General features: G+C 53.8%; 2 protein-coding genes across 9 annotated transcripts in view; both read right to left on the bottom strand.

Annotated features, from left to right (window-relative positions):
* Positions 1-1,987, bottom strand: part of Camkk1 (calcium/calmodulin dependent protein kinase kinase 1) — a 31,684-nt gene extending 29,697 nt beyond the window's left edge. For 3 of the 6 annotated variants that reach the window (XM_005003540.4, XM_003469649.5, XM_063251017.1), the window contains exon 1: positions 532-689. The gene's annotated coding sequence lies outside the window, so the exon portion shown is untranslated. Of the gene's footprint in view, positions 1-172; positions 304-531; positions 690-1,863 lie in introns of those variants that run through there. The other 3 variants (XM_063251014.1, XM_063251015.1, XM_063251016.1) reach the window with 2 other exon arrangements.
* Positions 1,988-4,631: 2,644 nt separating this feature from the next.
* P2rx1 (purinergic receptor P2X 1) lies at positions 4,632-20,626 on the bottom strand. Of its 3 annotated transcripts, XM_063249529.1 has the most exons (13): positions 20,404-20,621; positions 19,348-19,528; positions 10,602-10,749; positions 10,330-10,401; positions 9,864-9,933; positions 9,497-9,593; positions 9,095-9,175; positions 8,721-8,862; positions 7,649-7,776; positions 7,209-7,299; positions 6,748-6,813; positions 6,278-6,379; positions 4,632-6,170 (listed from the first exon to the last, which is right to left on the bottom strand). In XM_063249529.1, the coding sequence occupies exons 1-13, from the start codon at positions 20,423-20,425 to the stop codon at positions 6,105-6,107; spliced, it is 1,266 nt and encodes a 421-aa protein (XP_063105599.1). In that variant the 5' UTR covers positions 20,426-20,621; the 3' UTR covers positions 4,632-6,104. The 3 variants fall into 3 exon arrangements, with proteins under 3 accessions (XP_063105599.1, XP_063105600.1, NP_001274410.1); XM_063249530.1 differs by lacking the exon at positions 9,864-9,933 and having other exon boundaries at positions 19,401-19,528; positions 20,404-20,626; NM_001287481.1 differs by lacking the exon at positions 20,404-20,621 and having other exon boundaries at positions 6,064-6,170; positions 19,348-19,511.
* Positions 20,627-21,169: the final 543 nt, after the last annotated feature.

Genomic DNA, 21,169 nt, shown 5'->3' with positions numbered 1-21,169 from the left:
CGCACGTGTGCACCCTCCAAGCCACCGGTCCCGAGTCGCGCCAAGCCCCTGATGCAGCCCCCGACTGCACCGCCCTCCCCTGCCCCAGCCGTGGGAAGACTGCGCAGCTAAAGCCACACGCCGCATCCGTCTCATTCACCACCCCGCCCCCAGCTCTGCAAGCCAGACTCACGCGAGGGCGCTCCGCAGAGAGCCACACGTGGGTGCACCCGCTGGGCCCACACCGCATAGACCCGGCCTCCACGAAGGGCCAGGGCGGGACAGATGATGCACTGGGTTTGGACGCGGCCCCGCAGACCACAGCTGGGAAGAGACGCAATGGCGAGACGCGGGCATAACCAGTGTAGGCTCCAGAAGCACCGCGTAGACGCGGGCCCGCAGACGGAGGGGAGGACCCCCGCTGAAACGTTCCGCTGTCCTCCTAAATACGGTCATGCAGACCACCCCTCTCCCAAAGGGCTTGGAGCAGACTATCGCTCGGGCATTTGGATTGCCGTTCCCCGCCTTGGTCCCTTGCTCGCAGATCCCTACCTGGGCGCCCGGCGACTGTCACCGCGGCCCCGCCGAAAGGCAGGGCTCGCTTCTAGACTCGCACCGGCCCCGCCCGCCTTGCCCAGGCCCGGAAAGGCAAGCTTAGATCGCCGGCGCCGCGGCCGCGGGCAAGCCTTCGCTCCCCCGCCCGCCGTCACGCCCGGCCTGCTCTCATTGGTCTGCTTGTGCGGCCCCCCAGAGCCATCCAATCGGAGCCCGGGACTCCCGCCCACTTGTGAAGGGGCGGGGCCGCGGCGGATGGTGTCTGGGGAGGAGCCGGGGGGGGGCCTAACCACGCCCCCTGGCGTCCCCACGGTAGCAGCGCGAGTCCCAAGAATCCCTTAAGCTTAGTCGTAGATCCTTAGTGGAGGCTGAAGGTGTGTGAGTGCTTCACCTAAAACCCTTGGTCCATCTTCCAGACCTGCAGAGGAACGAATGCCCCCTCTCCCCCGGGGAGAGCCTTGATGCTTGCTGGAAGTGGGGGTGAGGCGAGAAAGATTCTGCAGAGACCAGGCCAAGGCCAAGACCCAGGGTGGTTGACAGAACTTGAATAACAGGCTTGGTGTGAGCCGGGCAGCCAGGAGGATGATTTAGCAGAGTTCAGGAGTCAGAGTTCTATACGAGTTTGGGGAAGGGCTCTGAGCAGGTGGCAGAAAATCCCAGACTAGGGCACAGGGAATATAAGGAACCCACCAGGAGGGTGGGTTTGCAACAGCTGCACCTGAGGAACCTGCCCTTGCCTCTTGCCTGGGAGCTCACCAGCTGTGAGTGTAGTTCTGCCAACTTTGCTGGGAATGCCCATACCACTACTTGCTCCTAACGGAGTCTCATAGCACCGTCCTAAATATGGTTTCCCATCTCAAACTAGAGACAGAAACCTGGGAGTCACCGGCAGCCCACCTGTTTCCTGCTTTAACCAAGCTAGCACAAGCCTCTTAAATATCTCTGGAATCTAGCCAGGTTTGGTGGTACATGCCTGTCTCTCAGCACTTGGGAGGCTGAGGCAGGAGGATCACTGAATTCGAGGCCAGCCTGGGCTACATAATGAGTTCAAGGTCAGCCTGAACTAATTAGCAAAACCCTGTCTCAAAAAGAAAAAAATAAAATAAATCTAGAATCTGTCTACTCCTTTGCACCCTTCCACTGGCCTTTAACTTAGAGCACCCCATCCGCCCCATTATTGCAGCAGCCTCTTCACTGCCTCTCTCCCCTGCAGTCTCCCTTCCCACCAGCTTTCTGAAACAGGATTCATAGTCAGCTCCTGCTTGGGAATCTGTGGCTCACCATTACACCAAGAATGCATCCAACCAAGCCCCTGAGCCTTGCCCTTACCATCTGCCTGCCGAATGCCTGCTGTCTCTCTAGACACAGTTCAGTGCTCTTTTGCCAGGAACTCTTCCCCCGGACCTCCTCGCTGCTCTGAATGGTTAACCATCCTTTTTAGGGGCTTCCTTGTACCCAGGCCCTCTTTACCTGCCTGTTCCCCATCTAGACTAAAAGCTCTTTGAGGGTAGAGGTTGCACCTGGCATATATTCTAGGTGCTGGGAAAAGGAGCTAGGTACACAGACAGTTTTTGGTTTTTGGTTTTTTGCAGTGTTGCGAATCAAACCCAAGGCCTTGCATATGCTAGGCAAGAGCTCTACCACTGAGCTATGTTCCTAGTCCCAAAGAGAACACGTTCTCAGAAAGGACCACAGTTGTAAATAGAGGCAGGAGACATGATTGCTCAGAGCAAATAAGATACATGTGCTAAGGACAAAACATTTAAATGGGGGAAGAATTTGGTACCAGACCTAGGTAATGGAAGTTGCACGTATCAGCATTAAAGTCCTCATCTGACATTCACAAGGCTTCCACAAAGGGCTTCCTTCTGCTGTGTTTCCACAACCAATAGGTGTGGCTCTTGTGCTCATGGTTCAGAATAGAGACTAGAGCTCCAGCTGTTACATATGCATTCCAGGTAGTGGGAAGTCAAAAAGGTTGCAGGAAAAGGCAGGAAGTATCTGTGGATGCTATCTCTGGACAGCCCATTGGTTTGAACTTAGCCACATGACCAGGCCCAGTTGCAAAAGTAGAACAGGAAATGCAGCTTTCATTTAGACAGCCACTTGCCCAACCAAGAAGCAAGGATTTTATCACTACAGGGAGAATGCATACCCAGGGATGCTGGGTGAGCCCACCATTGAATGGGTGGGTAAACTGATGGGCCAAGCACTACTGCTATCCTCTCCCACCCCTGGCAGAAGCTGTCATTACTGCTGACTCACTAAGACTTGCAGCATAAAGCAACTCACCCAAGGCCACACTGGGCACAGAGGCAGAGCTACAGTGGGGCCTCTTACCCGAACACCAGGCTGCCTGGGAAACCAGGAGAGAGAGGATAGGGCCTTGGAGCCGGTGGAAGGAATCTAAACGAGGAGGGCTTGGACCACAATGTCGGACACTGACAGAACAAGCAGGATACAAGCAGAAATGCCCACTCAGGGGCTGGGGATTTAGCTCAGCAGCATAAGCACCTGCCTTGCAAGCAGGCAGTCATGAGTTCGATCCCTGGTACCAATAAAAAAGGAAAAAGACAAAAAAAAAAAAAAAAAAGAAAGAAAGAAAGAAAGAAATGCCCACTCAGACCTAGCAACAGGAGCACTGCTTGTGACCTGCGGGGACATCTAGAAACAGTAGGGATGGAGGCCAAGTAGTGAGAAGTATAAACTGCTTTTTCTGGGAGGGTGGCAGAGAGAGAGTAGGCAGGATGGGATGCCAAGCCAGAGGCAGAGAAGGGGATCATATTGGAGTAGGAGAGGGAGAGGAGGCAGCTGTGGCCAAGAGCGTCTAGGCCTGGGCAAAAGGGTTGGATGTAAGGAGAAGGAAGCCCTTTTCTTCCCTTGGGGAGGGAAGGAAACAAGGTACACAGCAGGTAGGCGTGGAGGGGAGGAAGGGAGAGCAGAAGAAGGAACTCATGTCTTGCAAAATCTGAGCCATTGTGCTTGGTCAAGGAAGACGGCGAAGGGCCAAGGGCCCAAGGGAGCAGGAGGTACTAGCCTGTGCTGTCCGATCTGATAGCTACTAGCCATATATGGCTATTTAAATGAATTAAAGTAAATAAAGTAAAAACTGCTCCACAGTTGTGCTGACTGCGTTTCCAGTGCTCTGTGGCTAGCGGTAACCTGGCCAGTCAGCAGAGACAGAGCACATTTTCATTGTTTGGGGAAGCTTTGTTGATCTTCGAAATTCATGGTGGAAAGAAATCCTATGTGGCTGTCAGTGCAGACCTGGAGCATGGTCATGGCAGGGCCCCTGAAGAGCCTTCCCTACTGCACCAGTCAGTCCCTCTGTTATGGTTGAAACAGGAAGTATCCCCCAAAGACTCATATACTGAAGGCTTGATCCCCAGTGTAGCAGTGCTCAGAAGCAGGGCCTAGAGAAGTGGTTGGATTATAGTGGTACTAACTTCTTAAATGACTTAATCCACTGCTGAGTCCAGAGCTCAATGGCCTATCAGGAGGTAGGGCCCAGTTAATAGAAGTGGTCACGGGAGCTTGAAGTTAGGGACTATATCCGTTTCCCAGCCCCCTCCTTTCTGGCTCTCTCGCCTTCCCCGTTTCCCAGTTGCCACCAGGTGAGACACTTTCCTTTGTCCCAACCTGCCCCCGTGATGTTTCTGACTATGAAGCGAAACCTCTAAACCTGTGCACAAAATTAAACCCCTCTGCCTTTAAGTTGTTTTTCTCAGATATTTTGTCACAGTGATAAAAAAAACTAACACATCCTCCTTCCTTTTTGGGACCCCTTGGATCTCATTCTTAGGACAGCCAGCCTCTCCCTCATCCATTTCATGAGGCCACTTCTGAGGCTGTCTACATGTCCAGGATCAAACCTCCTGGGGCCAGAAGAGAGGCTTTCAGAGGCAAGGGAAGAGTACCACTGTTAGGGGCTGGGCCCATGTGCAGACCCTGCTGGGTCCAGAGTGTACACATCAGCTCACCACGATCCACCACAGATTGAGAAGGACCTCAGCGATTGCTTAGCTACACCCTGCATTTCATAGATGGGCCCACTGAGCTTCTTCGAGGTCCAGAAAGAAAGTGAGGAAAGCAGAAGCCCATCCTAATCCCATTTATTGTACTCCACCTGCATTTTCCTGTCTTTCTATTCCAACAGAGTTGGGCAGGCCTGGAAGCTGAGTGGGGCTGGGCCACAGACACAGAGCTTGCATCCCAGCCCGAGGTACCTGAGAAAGGATTCATGGCTAGGACTGTCCCAGCCTGACACACCAGGAAAGAAGCATTTCCCCACAGAGGAGACACGGCATGGACCATGTGTCTCTGCTTGGGGTGTAGGTGTGCTCAGATGGCTGTGTTTGCAGGCCCAAGCTGTTCAAACACAGCACGGATGGAGGGCTGTGTGCATGTGGGTGGTGGTGTGCTTGTAGGTGGGGGGGGGTGTGTGTGCATGAATCATTGTGTGGCATGTGAACACACTACACACAAGCTGAGGGTGTTTGAGCTCCTGCTTGATGCTCACATCTGCCAGCCCAGGGGTAAGTCAGACACTATCAAGAGCTCTGAGTCAGCCAGTTCTAGGACAGCAGTTGCTTCTCTCTCTCTCACTCTCTCTCTCTCTCTCTCACACACACACACACTCACACATACCCAGGTCTTTTTGAGACAGGGTCTCGGTATGCAGTTCAGGCTGGCCTTGAGCTCACTTTGTAGCCCAGGCTGGTCTCGAACTCACAACGATCCTCCTGCCTCAGCCTCCCGAGTGCTGGGATTACAGGCATGAGCCACCACGCCCAGCTCAAGACAGCAGTTCTTTTCTTTTTTCTTTTTTTTTTTTTGTCTTTTTCCTTTTTATCGGTACCAGGGATTGAACTCACAACTGCCTGCTTGCAAGGCAGGTGCTTATGCCGCTGAGCTAAATCCCCAGCCCCGACAGCAGTTCTTAAATTGAGGTCTCAGAGTGGCCTGGGCATTTGCTATCTATGTGACTGGCCTGGCAGCTTCAGGTTCAGGGACCCTGAATATCTGAGGCTAGGCAGAAACAGGGTACAAATGGATCCACCCAAAGGCACCTTCAGTGATGATGAAACATCCTGTGGTGTCCAATACAACAGCCACTGGCCATGTGTGTCAACCGAGCAGTAAAATGTGGCTAGTTCAACTCAGGAGTTTTTATTTTATCCTGTCTTTATATATTTAAGTAGCCCATGTGACTAGTGGCTGCCACATTGGAGAGCACAGATCTAGAGAAATTGAGGCAGTGTGATGGATACTGAAGATCCCTGGTAATTATCACAAAACTAGGGTATAAGTGTGTAAGTGTGCACTGTCTGGGCCTTTGGGAGCAGAGTGGCTGCGACTGGGTGTTGGGCTGTCTAGGGGGATGCAGAGTTGGAGACAGAGCCCCAGATTGCACTGATCCCTCCCAGTACCCACCCTGAGTGTGGGCAAATAAATCTGCCTGGCTAAGCTGGCAGGAGATTCCCTGGAGAGACCCCTGCCCTTGGTGGGAGTCCGCTAGGGCCCCAGTCTGAAGCCTTGTGCTGAATCCAGTCAGAAGTCAGGGGCTGAAATCAGGATGTCCTCATGTTCTCTTGTAGGCCCAGGGTAGAGCTGGTGGTCACGGGATCATGCTCCCCCTGTGTGTGCATGGGGATACACGAGTGAGCCCTGGAGAGCCACTGACCCAACCACCCCTGACACATACACGTGAGCCTCAGGGCTTTGAAGTAAGAAGTTCTCTTACCGCCCCAGGCCCCATGTCCTCTGCATACTTGAACTTCTTCTGTTTGTAATAGTGCCTCTTTGGCAGGATGTGGAGCAGCAACAGATCACAGAGAACAGTGGCCTGGGCCAAGGAGGGACACAGATGGAGCATGGGAATTTGGAAGGGCATAGAACGTTCCAAACCCCAAGGCAGGCCCTACTGTGTGGCCCTGCCTGAATCCTGTGATTCTGGACCTCTGTTTCCTAGATGAGATGGTGAGACACTGCGAGACCCTCAGGAGACCAAGACAGTTCTATTCCATCTCTGTCTTGCCCTAGCTCTCAGCCTCAGTTTCCTCAGATACCCTGACATAGGGTAGTGGGTGGGCAGCTGCCAGCTCAGGAATGTTGGATAATTATGGTCACAAGTTGGGAAGAGGGGCTTGCTGCCACTAAGATGTGGGAAAGGAGGGGCCACCCCAGCAGTGATCTGTGGTCCCCAGCACTTACCACCCCGAAGATGCCAATCCCAGAGCCAATGGTGGTCATCGTGGGAATGATATCAAATTTCCCAGCCTGGTGCAGGGTTCAGGGAAGACAAAGGTAGACAGTCAGAAGGGGCCCAGCTCGGAAAGGGCAGGCCTAGGATGAGGGAGTTCCCCACCCCTTGCTCCAGGACTATGAACTTGGCTCACTGCCTGCTGCTCAGGTCTGATTCTCCCATGGGGAGCCGGCTCCTGGTTAGGGACCTTGGTTTTTACCATGGTTTTGTCTCCCTAGACCCAGGGAATTTGTAAAGGAATCATCATGGCTGACTGCAAAGCCTCACACTGGACATTGCCCATGTCCCGTCTGTCATCAGATGGAGGCTTGCCCAACAGATCCTACCCCATCCAACTTCCGTCATCATAACTGTAGACACCAAGATGCAAGGTAGGGACTCACCTGTCACACACAGCCTGGAAACTCACCTTGCCGTCCACCAGGATGTCAAAGCGAATCCCAAACACCTTGAAGAGGTGACGGTAGTTGGTTCCATTTTCTACAAAGTGCCTGGCAAACCTTGGGGAAGGGGTGAGGTAACAGAAGAGGGTGATAGGGACCTGTGTCCCAGGTGTGACCATCCGGTACCCGCGAAACCTTCAAAGTCCATATCAGCCCTATGAGAAGCCTTGCAAAACTCAGTCTGAGGATGCCACCCTCTACCCTTGCCCTGACACCTGCTGTCAGCTCTCCCCCAGCCATCCTGGCCAGCAGGGCCCTGAGGGGACTCAGGCTCCGAGGTCTTGCTCCCTCTGGGCCATCCACCCAGACAGAAGATTCCCAGAATCCTCTGTTCCCATCAGGGGACACAGGATGCTCAGCCCCAGCAGGACCACAGGGAAGGATGCAGTGGGGCCCTGGAAGGCACCTGAAGTTGAAGCCTGGAGACAGGTTTTTCTCCCCGTACAGCCCATGGAACTCATAGATGGGTTTGCAGTGCCTCACGTTCCAGTCCAGGTCGCAATTCCAGTCGATGGTGATGCCAACCACCCCACCCTGCAAGGGACACAGGTGTTCAAAAGCTGGGATTTGGGGACTGGAAAATACCTGCCGTGGAGCTCATACCTGCATTCTGTCAAAGAGGGACATTTTTTAGTTTGAGCAAAGACACTGAGTGATTGCTTTGGAGTAGCACCCTGTCTCTTCTCTGGCCTCACTGCGCCCCACATTCCAGGTTTCTGACCGTGTCAGACCACATCAGGTTTTTCCTTCCTCAAGGCCTTGGCGGTGCTATTCCTGCAGTGTTTCCTGGTGTGGCTCATTCTATCCTTCTCATCAAGAGAGCTTCCTCGACTGCATTTCAGACCAAAACAGTCCTTTGCTATTCCGTCCTGTTGTATTCAGTATATGCTTTTGTGACATGTGTCACTTTGTAATTATTTGCTTACTTGGGGTGACTTTTTATCAATCCATCTCCAAGACTGTAAAATATAGGAGGATGCAGCTGTCTGGGGATTTGTCACTGACTTCCTCTTAATCTAAGTTACAGCTCAGGAAGCACACAAATAGTCGCTGAATTAAACAGTAGGTCTGGGACAGGTGTAGTGGCATACACCTGCATCCCAGCTATCTGAGAGGCTGAAGCAGGAAGATCAAAAGTTTGAGCCCAGCTTTGGCAACTTAGCAAGAGCCTATCTCAACATAAAAAGGGCTGATGGTGTAGTCTAGTGATAGAGTGCCTACCTGGCAATGCAAGAGGCCCTGAGTCCCACAAAACAAAAATAAAATAAAAGGTAGCAGGCCATCATCAAGCATACAATCAACAGTGCTGCTCGTCCATTCATTCTGGGATCCTCCTGTTGCTGGGTCCAGGCCAGCCCCTGCTGGGGACACAGGCCTAACCCTCAGGAGGCCCGGTACAAGGAGACGGGCCTGGACATATAGTGGCTCTACACTAGGAAGGCTAAACTGGGCCCTCAGTGCCTGGCACCACGCTGTACCTTCTCAGCCAGCCTCCGGAAGTCCTGGCCTGACTGTTGGACCACATAGCCAAGGTTGAAGACGGGGCACAGAGGGTGTAGGGTCTTGTGATACAGGCAGGTCTTCATGTAGGAGGCGTTCACCTCCTCCACCAGGTTGCGCCTGTGGTGGGAGAGAGCGCTTCTACCACGTGTGCCAGCCAGGAGGGTGATCAGCATGTCCCTCAAATCTATACGCTCATGGCTTCCAGCACATCCCTTCAGCACACCCCCCCCCCCACAACCCAGGGCCCAGCACGGAGGCAGAAGCTGGGGTGGAAGGAGACAGAGGGTGCTGGGAGCGGCCAGAGCAGCCTCTGGAGCTGCCTGTGCTCCTGCCCACGTTTCCCACGAACCTGTTGACCTTGAAGCGTGGAAAGCTGATGCTGTTCTTGATGAAGAGAGTGAAGTTCTCAGCCTCTCGGAGAAGAGCAGGGCTGGGGAAGACCGCACTCACTCACTGCCCCCTAGAGGCCCTTGTGTGTTCCATAGAACTTGACATGGGGGAGCAGGGGTTCACAGGTTCCTCCTGCAGCCGCATGTTGCGGCATGTGGCCCACAATGGTGGACTCAGGGCCCATTAACCAAGAGCCAGGGGCCTCTTTGGCCTGGGCCACACGGATTGGGTGAGGGTGGGGTCAGAGGAAGCAGAAGTGGATTCTTTCCAGCATGCATGTCTGGGATAGGGACCCTGTCCTCCCTGGAAGGACAGCGCATCCTTCCCTGTCCCCTCCCCGAGGTGCCCGGCAGAGAGTTACCTCGGGATGTTGTCATCCACCTCCACAGGGCACCAGCCAAAGATCTCACACGTCTGCACAGTGTCGTTGAAGGCCACACACTTGCCTGTGCGAATGCCTGGAGCGAGGGAGGAGCCCCTGGGTGCCCACCCAGGCTGAGGGTGCAAAGGGGGTTCAGGTCCCTCCCCCAGGACCCCTAGTGAAGGGGCACCAAGGAGAAGGAAACTGTGGATAAGAATATTGGAGAGGCTGCGACAGGAGGGAGAGAGCTGGGCAGACTGCTGGTGGAGGCTGGTGGCACCATTGTGGAGCAGGCAGGTACATGCCTGCCCCGGAGGGCCTGAGGGGCACAGGGCCTGGAGCCAGAGGGGCAGGAGGCTGGCCTTACCTTGGGCCTTCCTTTCTGCTTTCCCTGGGGTGCAGCTGCTGCTGTCCTTGCACGTACCCCCCTCTGGGTGCTGAGGGAGGGGAGAGGAGCTGGCCCTGGCCCCTCGAGTGCCATCCTAAAAAGAGCCCCTCCCACCCCCAGGGCCCTAGGGAAGGAGTGGGACAGTCTCAAACTCTTTGGGTGACCTCCACCTAGGATCCACCCCTGGGTTCACACCCAGTTGCCCATCACCCTGGTGGGTAGGCAGAGGCAGGGAGGCTAGGGAAGAGGGGAGATCCTAAGACTGAGCATTCAGCCTGGCACACAGCTGGGAGGAAGATGGACACTGTCATTGGGGACAGTCATTTTGTGTAAATCTATGCTTGGTATTCCACCATGGAACCCCACAGGCATCACTTGCAGGACACAAGGGGACACTGCTTCCAGGTAATCCTCCTTTGTGGGTCTGGGAAAGACAGCTCCTCACCTCTGCACAGTACTCTTGAGCCTGCTGGGGGGTCACGATGAAATTGGTCATGACCACAAAGGAGCTGTCCCCCTGGAAGTGAGGAAGAGGAAAAACAGCCCTGAGACCTCCTGCTGACTCCTGGAGCCCACTTGACCCCCAGAGGCCTCCACACCCCACCATGCCACGGTGAGATGTTAGTGACAGGCCCACAGGGAAACTGAGGTACAGAGAGACAAGGAGCTCAACAGGACCCCGGGGAGGAGGGTGGAAGTGCACCCAACCTAGCTGACCTGCGCTGGGAAGACGTAGTCGGCCACATCCCAGACCTGGGGACCAAAGCCCTGGAGGTGGGTCACGGCCAGGCCTTTGAGCTTCACTGACACACTGCTGATGAGGCCACTCGAGGTCTGGTAGCCCTTCTCGTAGACAAACACCCACCTGCAGGAGTGCGGAACACAGGGGAGTTACGGTTCTGGCTGGGCCAGGCCAGCCATTCAAGGATGGCAGGTGGCTATGTTCTTCTCTGTCTGCCCTTTCTGGCACCTGCTGGAGATGGTCCAGCTTTCCCCTTGCCCTTCCTGAGTGTGTCTCTGAGCCACTCTCTGCTCTTTAAGCTCCTGAATCCTGCGCTGGAAGCTGGACGCCCTCCCCGCCTCCCCTGCTAACTTCTGCCTGAAGTCCTGCCATCTTTCCACAGGGAGAATGTGAATTCCCAAAGTGCAGACCCCTAAGCATCTCCTTCAGAGCCTCTCCCAAGAGCAGGGTTTGCAGGCTGCAGGCCCGCTTCTAGGCTGACAGCCTCTGAGACCCCCATCCTCCTTCCCAGAGTGTCTCTTCTTCCCTGAGCTCCTCCCTAGAGAAAGAGCCACTCCTGAGCCACTGTATGATTTGGGCTAAGCCATTCCATCCCTCTGTCCTCACCTGCCTCATCTATAAGCCAGAATAACGGCAGGGCTGCTTCTTTGAGTCAGGCAAGGTGTGCAAAGCCTTGTGGCAGGATCTTGCCTGAAAGTCAGGGCAGCAGAGCCATTAGCCCGAAGTACTGCAGCCGTGCCGGGCCCCTTGGGGAGGGGACAAGGAAGGGGAAGAGAGGAAACAACCCTCGTAACCTCTTGTGCCCTGACCTAGGCTCATGAGAGTAGCTCAGGCTAGATCCCCCCAATTCCCAACACTGAGAATCCTTGTCACTTTGGATCCCCAATTTTTAGTCTAGGGGATTCAGCCAAGCTGATCTGCCTCCTGCCCAGGCACATGACCAGGGCTGGCCAATCAATATCCAGCCCTTGGGAGCAGTGATGCATCCAGGGAAGGGCCAGGACCAGGGGAGGATTGCAGTGAAGAGAGGGTTTTTCTGGGAATTGCTGGGGAGAAACATTCCATCTCCTGAGGGCTAGGAAGTGTGGCTGTGAGATCAAAACTGCAGCTAGTCCTCATCAGAGAGACAGGGAGCAAAGAGACAGCCGCCCAGCACCAACTTGGCAAGCATGAGGTTGTGAGTTTGATTCCTGGTACAGGGGAGAAAAAGAGATGGAGCTAGAAAATGAAGCCAGTCTTGATGAAGGCCAGGCCCAGAGACGAGAGGGCCAGACCCCTACCATAACACTTGTTTGAGCACCTGGATCCAGCCAGATCTGAAGCATGCTCTAAAAATCTACTTCTGAGTATTTCAGTTACATGGCCAGTGCATTCCCTTCCTTCATGTAACCCAGTCTGGGTTGAGTTTCTGTTGCTTATAACTGAAAGAGTGTTGGATAACACTTCCTTTGAGGAGTAGGTCTCTTCCCTTAGAAAAAACTCTCCACAGAGATTAAGGGTAAGAGCCCGTGCGTGTGACTCTGTGTGTGTGTGTGTGTGTGTGTGTGTGTGTGTGTGTGTGTCGCCCATGGGAGCATGCAGCTGTGTCCTCCAGGGCACTCCTAAGTCCACCTTTAGGAAGCTGCACCACAGCCTCTCCCATGGATTTCTCTACCCCAACCTCACCTGGCCAAGCAGAACTTAAAGCCATTTGCTTCCCCTTCCAGTGCCCCTGAGCCCAGGCCTGGTGACAGAATACCCCAGGCCTCTTAGTTCCAGTTGCTGCCATCTCTCTGAAGGAAGCAGCCACCACCGCCCCCCTCCTCTTTTCTCCTCCCATCGTCCACCTCCCCGCTCAGGCTGGCCTTGGAACCAGCCCCACCATGTGCCCAGTGTAAGCGTGGTCACTGCTGCCCCCTGCCGGTCTCAGCAGCAAGATGTGGTGATGACAAAGGACCCAGCTCCGGGTCCTGAGCCTGCCGCGGTCGCGGCCCTAACCGCCCTCTCCTCAGGTCCCACCACCCCACCACCCCACCCCCGCCCAAGGCCTCTTGCCCCACACTCAAAGAAGAGAGGGGAGCTGCTCCATATCCTGAGCCCCTGCAAGAGAAGCCGCTGCCCCGCTCAAGGCACTGCAATCCCCACATCCCAGACGTACTTCTCTTTACACCTAACACCAACTCCTCATGTCATCAGTGGGGAAACTGAGGCCGGACAGAGTGCCCCTCCCAAAAAATCAAGCCCGGAGCAGACTCCGCCCAGGACCGTGCCTGCCTCCACCAAGCAGCACTGGCTCCAACGCATCTCCCAGGAGCCAGGAGTCCCAGCCCCAAGGCTACGCGCTGGGACCAATGCAGTGTTTCAGGCTGTGTCTGGGACTCGGAGGGAAGAGGTCACCTTCCCACTTCAGTTCTGGTAATAATAGAACGGCCATGGCGCCGGGCCTCCCCTCCAGAGTCACGCTTTGGCTGGGCCTTGTGGTCAGCACCGTGGGAGGGCCACTCAGCGAGTCTGAGGTCAAAGACTCTGGCGTCCTCCAAAGCCCCTCCCCTCCCAGAAATAATCTTTCCCAATCTTCCAGTTCTCCTGGGATCTCTTCTCCAATGGCTGCTCATGGAAGGGGGTACATGGTGGAGGAGACCCAGATCCAGGTTCAGCAGCTGTGTGGCTTCAGGCTGCAGGCTAACCTCTGAGCCCTGATTTTCTCAGGAGAGCAGAAGTCATGGCACCCCAAAGGGGTGCTAACCATTCCACAAACACCTAGCAAGGCCATGTACTTGGCTCAGCACTGGGCCCCCAAAAAGCAAAACAATATCTAGTAATTGTTTGGGGAAATTTTCTATAAGTTTCTCTCTCTCTCTCTCTCTCTCTTTCTCTCTTTCTCTGTCTCTCTGGTGGTGGTGCTGAGCCTCAGACATAGATAAGACCTCTACCACTCATCTCCACCATGTTTTACTTTTTATTTTGAAAACACTGTCTTGATAGATTGCCCAGACTGACCTTGACCTTGCAGTCTTTCTGCCTCAGCCTCCTAGCAGCTGGGATTACAGTGTGCACCACCGCACGTGGCTTGCATGAGTTCTCTTTAAGGAGATTAGTAGGTTATCAAGTACAATAGCACATGAAAACAAAAAACCTCACTTCCACTGTTTCTGGTCACCTTCATTGATTCCCCTCTCCATGTCTGTCTACCCCCACACTCCTGGCTTCTGAGCACTGTTTAAACTGTCACAGACATGCTGCATTCCCCAGATTTCTTTTTCTTTTTTTTTTTTTTTTATCGGTACTGGGGATCAAACTCACAACCGCCTGCTTGCAAGGCAGGTGCTTATGCCACTGAGCTAAATCCCCAGCCCTCGATTCCCCAGATTTCTATCTAGAGATCTGCCCTCTCCTCCTGTGACTCAATCCCACATATTCATGTAGTCATTCAACAAACATTTACATATCAAGTCCCTACTATGTGCCAAGAACTCTTCTATATGCTAAAAATATAGAAAACAAAACAAACACAAATCCTGCCTCAGGGACTCCATGTAAATGTCTACATATCCAGCTGCCTGGTGACTCTCCTCTCCCCCAAAACATTTCATAGGTACCTCACAGACACCTGCACCCTTTGGAAAACAACCCACCTTTCCTCCAAAACTTAACTGTGGAATTCCACACAACCCCATATTCCCACTACTAGGTATGCAACCAAGAGAAATAAAAATGCATGTCTATACAAGCATCAGTCCACACATATTTAGGTATTGTTCATAAAAATTGGGTAGAACAGCCCAAATGTCCATCTACAGAGCAATAGATAAACCAAATTCAATGTAGCCAGAAAACAGAAGGAAATATTGACACAAGGTGCAATTAGCCTGGGGAAACCTTGTCAGCCATGAAAAGGTGGTTACTGTCTTATTCTACTTACATGAAGTGCCCCAAATGGGCCACGTAGGCTGTGAGAAGAGGAAGGGAAGAGGTAAGAGCTTCTTTGTGGAGTGTGAAAATTCTCTGGAACCAGATAGTGGTGACGGTTGCACAATTTCATGACTATTAGAAACCACATGATTACAGGGCTTTTATAATGAAGGCTGAAGTAGCTAAGCAGTATGCAAAACACCTTGGATTCCATCCCCAGCATCACAAAACATTGTGATAATGATAACAAATAAAATTAAAAGGTGAATATTAGGCTGGGGATTAGCTCAGTGGCACAAGGGCCTGCCTGGCAAGTGTAAGGGTGTGAGTTCAATCCCTAGTATCAAAAAAAAAAAAAAGTGAATATTACGGTGTATGAAATTAATCACAACACAAAGTACTAACCACTGGACAAACACAAATGCAAATTCCCCTGCCTGACCACATCTCCCCAGGGATCTTTCTCCTCCTATTCACTCTGCTTCCTATAGAACAGCCTGGAGCAATTGGGCACAAAGTCTCCTCCAATCAAGGCATCCCATTCCTTTTTTTTTTTTTTTTTTTTTTTTTGGTCTTTTTCCTTTTTATCGGTACCAGGGATTGAACTCAGGACTGCCTGCTTGAAGGAAGGTGCTTATGCCGCTGAGCTAAACCCCCAGCCCCTAAGGCATCCCATTCCTTTGGCTGCAATGATTGCTCTGGGGTAGCCATGTGATCCAGTTTTAGCCAATAAGAATTGGACATGGGCTTCTGCTGGAATTCTGGAGGAAGGAGATGCTCTTGTGCCTGGAGGAGAGGGTCTAGCTAACTCGAGGGATGCCAGTCTGCTGGCAGCCAGTTTGCCACTCCCAGACAGCCTGCCTTATAGCCCTTGCCCTTCCTCCAGGTGTTAGTCACTTGTCCGTTGCTGGGACAAAAGGCACAGCACACACAACAATAGGAGGCCTTAATGTGGGCTCACAGTTTCAGAGGCTCAGTCCACTGTCAGCTGAGGGAGGCAGAAACCCATGGCAGAAGGGTGTGGCAGAAGAAAGCCGCTCGCCTTAGGCCCACAATGAAGGAGGAGAGGTAAGATCCAGAGGGGAGGGAGCGACAAGGGCCAAGGGACACCCTCAAAGGCATGCTCCGAGGGACCTAGTTCCTCCCTTAAAGCTCTTTCAGCTATGAACTCATCAATGGGTCCATCCATTCACGAGGTTATGACCGCATGATCCAGGCACTTCTTAATAGGTGAGTCTTGGAGGACAGTGCCAAGTGAACCATTACACTGTGTGTGCCCCAGTCATGGAGGATCTAGCAGGCTTGAGGCCTACAGTGGGTTTTCAGATACATAAAGCAACCAGGACCCCACCCTTCCTTTTGAGTCCAGTGTAATTGGGCTTCTGTTGTGGAATCCAAGGAGTTTTAAATGGCTTCTCCTCAGCTCCGCCCTCCTCCTCTGCCCACCATGTGTCCCACCTCCACCCCCTGGCACAGTGTGAAGACGCTGTAGAAACCTGCATGTTCTCTCCCAGCAAGGATGCAGATGTGCCTTCTCACTGACTGGTACACTCTGGGACCCACCTGGTGAGCTCAGAACAGGTGACTTCAAGAGCTCTTTGCGGGGGCACAGGAGACAAATGAGGACAGAGCTGAGGAGAGGTCCAGAGTGGCCAGAGAAAAGGATGAGAGAATACCTGTCCAGCCTGTCACCTCCAGACCCCAGCCCATGGTTGTGTCTATCACTGTGCCACTTCTTCCAGGAAGTCTCCCGAAGCCCGTCTCTACAAGCAACAGTCACACATCCCCTTGGGGATGCCCCTGTGTGCTGCAACAAGACCAACCTTCTCCCTCCTCCCAGAGCTCCCCAGGCAGGGACATGTCCCGTCATGCTCCTGGTATAGTCCTGTTAGGTCTCAGACGCAGCCCGCTGCCTGCCTACCTCCCAGAGTCACTGAGATCACCTCATTTTCAGCTAAAAGAGGTTCATTCCTCTACAGCCACTTGCTCATGTACACTTGCCTTAGACTCCCCGGACGAGCGTGACCTATAGAGACTACAGCCTCGGTCTCCCTCCTTGGAACTTGTTCATTTTTGCCATCTCAGCCTCTACCTCAAGATGTGTCTGTCTGTCTGTCTGTCTCTGTAAGTCTCACAGCCTCTTTCTTCCAAGTCTTGCTCCATGTTTGTTCCTCAGCTGTGTCTCTGTGCCTATCCATCCTCTATAAGGCTTTATTGTCCCTGGCTCTTCTCCAGTGCCCCCAGCGCCACTATCTCTGCAATGCTTACAGGACCAGAGAGCAGACAGATATCTAAGAAGGAGGAAGATCCTTAAGTAAAGCCCATCCCTCTCCAGTAAAGAGCAACTTGTGCCCTCTACCCTCTGCCTTGTGAAACAGTTGGGAGACCGAGTCTGGGCTGCTCAGGCTAGTTGAGGATTGCAGTCCGGTTGGGGGCGCCTCACTGTGGGGATCAGTGGAGCTTTTGAAAATGGCCAGAGGAGGGCAACAGAGACAGCAGGAGCCTCAGCCAGTGGGGCTGTGCTTGGGGGGTGGCTTGCAGCTGAGAAAGAGTTGTGAGCCAAAGACTACCTTTAGGCTCCGCTATGCAACTTGGGCAGATCGGAAGATGCTGCCTTTCCAGGATATTGAAGCCAGCTGTGGAGCTGCCTCTGCCCTGGCTTCTTCTTCTTCTTTTTTTTAAATTGTTACCAGGGATCAAACTCATGACTGCATGCTTGCAAGGTAAGGTGCTTATGCCACTGAGCTAAATCCCCAGCCCCCTGGACTGGCTTCTTAACAACTGCTTTGAGATCCTGCAAAACCCCTGTGCCTCGGGGCCACGCTAATTCTGAGAATGGCCATATCTGTTTGGAAACTCATAGACTGGCTTGGGAGGAAACGGGGAGAAAAAGGGGGATGGTGGGCTCCCTAACACTTGAGGTATGCGTTCAGGCCTGGGGTGCATCCTACAGCAAGGGATAGAGTAGGGGGCACTGTCCTTTCCACTCTGTCTGTGACCAACCCAGAGAGGGCTCTGGTGCTGGGCACAGCACTGACCTGAAAACAGAACAGGGAATCCTGGGGTTCAGAGTCCTCCCCGTCTCTTCCAGTGAGGAACAGGCTGGGCCTGTGGGGATGACCTCTCTTCCCTGGAGGTCAGGAGTGAAGCTAATGGCAGACTCTTAGATCCGTCCTGTACCTACAAAAAAGTTCTCCAGAGCCCTATGATGGTGGAAAGAAGAGGGCAGAACAGAGAGCCGAGGTTAGGAGGCCTCGTCCTAAGTCTGGCTTCAATCCTAACCTGCCATGGGGCCAGAAATTCCACTGCTCTTCTCTGAGTCTCAGTTTCCCTCAACCACTGTCACAGATGTCACACTGGCTTGTGAACAGCAGGGAGGCAGAGGGCAAAGGCAGTAGAGAGGGTCCTGGCCCAGGGTCCATCTGTCCAGCTCTGACACATAGGGAGAGGGACTGGGCAGAGGAATGGCTGTTCTGGATGGCAGAAGTTCTGGGGGACCAGGAGTCTGAGGCCAGCATAGGCGTAGTGTGGGCTCAGTCAGAAATCCTAATTTAAAACACATCAAAAACAGAGTCTTGGAGGCAAGAGGGGCAGAATCTTCAGAATCACAGCAAAACCAGGCCAGGGTTACCAGGGTCACCAGGCCCCCATAGGATCAGATCTTCTCCCCAAAGCCTCTAGGAGCCTTCAGCAGTCATTGTGGTACCCATGATGTACCACACAGGGACACACACCAGGCCCCCAGGGAATGCACCAGCACAGAGCACACACAAGGATAGACACATGTGGGCAGCCAGCCCCAAGGACCCACCAGCAGCCATGAGATAGGTTGATGCTGCTCCCAGGTGATCTTTGACCTGAGGGAAGGATGGCAGAGCCTATCTATCTCTGGTACATGCCCAGACCCCCGGATGTGTGCACCCACATCACATGCACATACGTGTCCATGTAATCACATATGCACAAGCCCCTGCAAGCCTGTTTGGGCTTCTGAAGAGCCAGAATGATTTCACAAAAACGGCTTTTGCATGTTCTGGGTCCAGTCAGATGCTTTGATCCTGCACTCCTGGCACAATGGGACAGGTCTCAGAAAAACCAGGCATGGTAGTATATGCCTATAATCCCATAATTTGGGAGGCTGAGGCAGGAGGATTACTAGGAGATCAAGGCCAGCTTGGGATATACAGTAAGTTCAACACCAGCCTGAACTACATAGCAGGACCCTGTCACAAAAAAAGAGGATCAGAGAAAAAAGAAAAAAGGAAAGAAGGAAAGAAAGAAAGGAAGGAAGGAAGGAAGGAAGAAAAGCCCTAAAACAGAAACAAAAAGCAAAGATGCTCAGCAGGTCTGACTTCCATTTTTATGAATGCACCATTCAAGTACCAGGTGTTCAGAAACAGGCTGAGGACTTCTCTGCTCCCAGATCCTTGACCTGGGGGAAGGAGTGGCAGAGCCCATCTATCTCTGGCCTGTAAAGTGGGCAGTGGCCAGCATATCTGTGGCTGGTTTGGTGGGAAGTTAGACCTAAAGCACCCTGGTGGCAAAACCACTCACCACTGGAAGGAACCCTTGACCTGGATCAGCTCCTCGAAACTCAGAGCTGCCTCTTGTTCACCACATGCCCTAGACCGGGGTCCCACCCAGCCTCAGGAGCCCCATCTTGACAGCTGGGTTCCGCATTCCTTCCCTAAAGCGCAGTGACCGGTCAGGAAGGCCTCTGGGTGGATGGGAAGAAGGAGGGACTGTGAGGTATCCGAGGGTGTCCCAGAGCTGGGAGGACAGGCCCTGGTGGGGGACGCACAAGGCAGCGGGGAGGGGGCCCGGACTCACCCGACAACATAGACCAGAACCACGAGCTGGATTAGCCTGAAGATGACGCCCACCTTCTTGTTGCGAACGAGCACCATTCGAGGGGTGTCGTACTCGAAGAAGAAGGCAGCCAGCTCGTCCTGCAGTCGCCGTGCCATGGTGGGCCAGACGGGCTCAGGACAGAGTCCCCTCAGGGCCTTTGCTGTTGGGGCAGCAGGGCATCAATAGTCACATCTACAGCAGTGGCGTTTCTGGGGCTTCTCAGCCCAAGAAAAACGGGCAGAGCAAACAGGGCCAGAGGTCAGGAGCCAGGGTCAACTGGAGTTTCTTGGTTTGGGAGGGAGAACACTGGGGTGGTCAGACCAGCTCTGCGCCCCTGGCAGGCAATAAACTGTGGACCAGCCGTGCCTGTGACAAATAAATCCCAAAGATAGACAGAGGCGGGGCTGATGGGGCCACCCAGGCCCAGCCCCACTGTCCCTCCTGGCCCCGCCTGGGCTCTGCTGGGCCTCCGGAAATGGGGCTGTTGGCCGGAAACCACCAACCACCCTTCACAAGGACAGTGATAAAGCTGTCAGCCATCCCCGACTCCCCATGAACCTGACAGGACAGGGCCTGGGAGGAGCCTGGGCTAGAGCTCCCCCAAAGCCAGACACCCTCTCCATCCCCACATAGCAGCCCCTCCCCTTCCTGGAGGAGCAGCTCAGGCCCTGGGGACTGCAGGGGACCAGAAGGAAGACCAGAACAGCAGCTTCAGGTCCTGCTGCCCTCTACTTCCTGAACTTGCCCGCCTCACCCTTGTAAAGATCACCCTTGGCCACCATGCCTCAGACTCAGGCCTGGCCTCTGCCATCAACTACACTGTTAGCTGGCCCCTCCATCCCCCAGGGTCCCCTCCTTCCCTCTATCCTACCCTGGCCACACCCCACCCCCACTCCCAGGCTCCAGAGTGGGAAGGAAGGCAAGGGCCACAGGTCACACGGTGCCATGAGCCCCCAAAGGCCAAGCCAGAGAAGCCTGACATCAGCTGTCCCCATCTTTCCCACTTGTCTGTGGGGGTTGGGAACATCGCCTTACCTCTCTGAGCCCACTTCCCCATGGAAGGGGGGACCTTAATGGCACTTGCCCCATAGATCAAGTTCCCTGGGGAACACCGTCAGTGACAGAAGACTGGAGCCCACTGCTGGGTTGGGCGCCTGCTTCCTCTGCAGCCTCTGCCCACCTAAATCCTCAGCCCTCCCTGTGCAGATGAAGTTCAGAGAAGGGAAAGGAGGGGCCCAAGCCCTCCTCGGGTGGTACAGAAGGCTCAGGCTTGATGCAGGGCCTCCCTGCTGGCTTCCACCTCCTCGAGCCCCATTCAAGCTGCCCCACCATGCTAGCTGATAAGGACAGTTTTTCCTGGCAGGCCATTAGCTGGGGAATCACTCTGGGCAGAAAGCCAGGCCCAGGGCTGGGAATCCCAGCCACTCCCACCTTTCTCTGAGCAGAGCTGCTATCTGGAAAGTCCAGAAGCCACCCAAAGGGAACAGGTGCCCAGCCACTCCCAACCCCTTTACACCGGATCAGCGCATCCCACAGCCTTGCTGGCCAATCCAGCAGGGACCTCTCCAGCTCAGCCATCTGACGCCACCTTCAAGGAGTGCTGGGACAGAAACAAGTTCTGTAGGTCTGATTTCTTATTTTGTAAACAACAGGGTTTTTTGTTGTTGGTGTTGTTGTTTTGTTTTTTATCTTTCTATTGGTACCGGGGATCGAACTCACAACCACCTGCTTGCAAGGCAGGTGCTTATGTCGCTGAGCTAGATCCCCAGCCCCAGGGTCTCACTGTGTTGCTCAGGCTGGC

The sequence above is a fragment of the Cavia porcellus genome, unplaced genomic scaffold (genome assembly GCF_034190915.1).
Source record: "Cavia porcellus strain 051 isolate PalLab524CR breed Dunkin Hartley unplaced genomic scaffold, mCavPor4.1 scaffold_6, whole genome shotgun sequence".
Lineage (NCBI taxonomy): Eukaryota > Metazoa > Chordata > Mammalia > Rodentia > Caviidae > Cavia > Cavia porcellus.
The sequence above is the reverse complement of the archived record's forward strand: the minus strand, read 5'-3'. Positions and strand labels throughout refer to the sequence as shown.

What these genes read in the sequence shown, in the direction of transcription:
- P2rx1 (XM_063249529.1), bottom strand. Translation starts at nt 20,425, where the DNA reads ATGGGGAAGTGGGCTCAGAGAG. An exon ending in GTTCTGGTCTATGTTGTCGG is followed by an intron (nt 10,750 to 19,347) that starts GTGAGTCCGGGC and finishes GCACTCCTGCAG; the next exon opens with GTGGGTGTTTGTCTACGAGA. An exon ending in TCCGGAGGCTGGCTGAGAAG is followed by an intron (nt 7,777 to 8,720) that starts GTACAGCGTGGT and finishes TGTCCCTTGCAG; the next exon opens with GGTGGGGTGGTTGGCATCAC.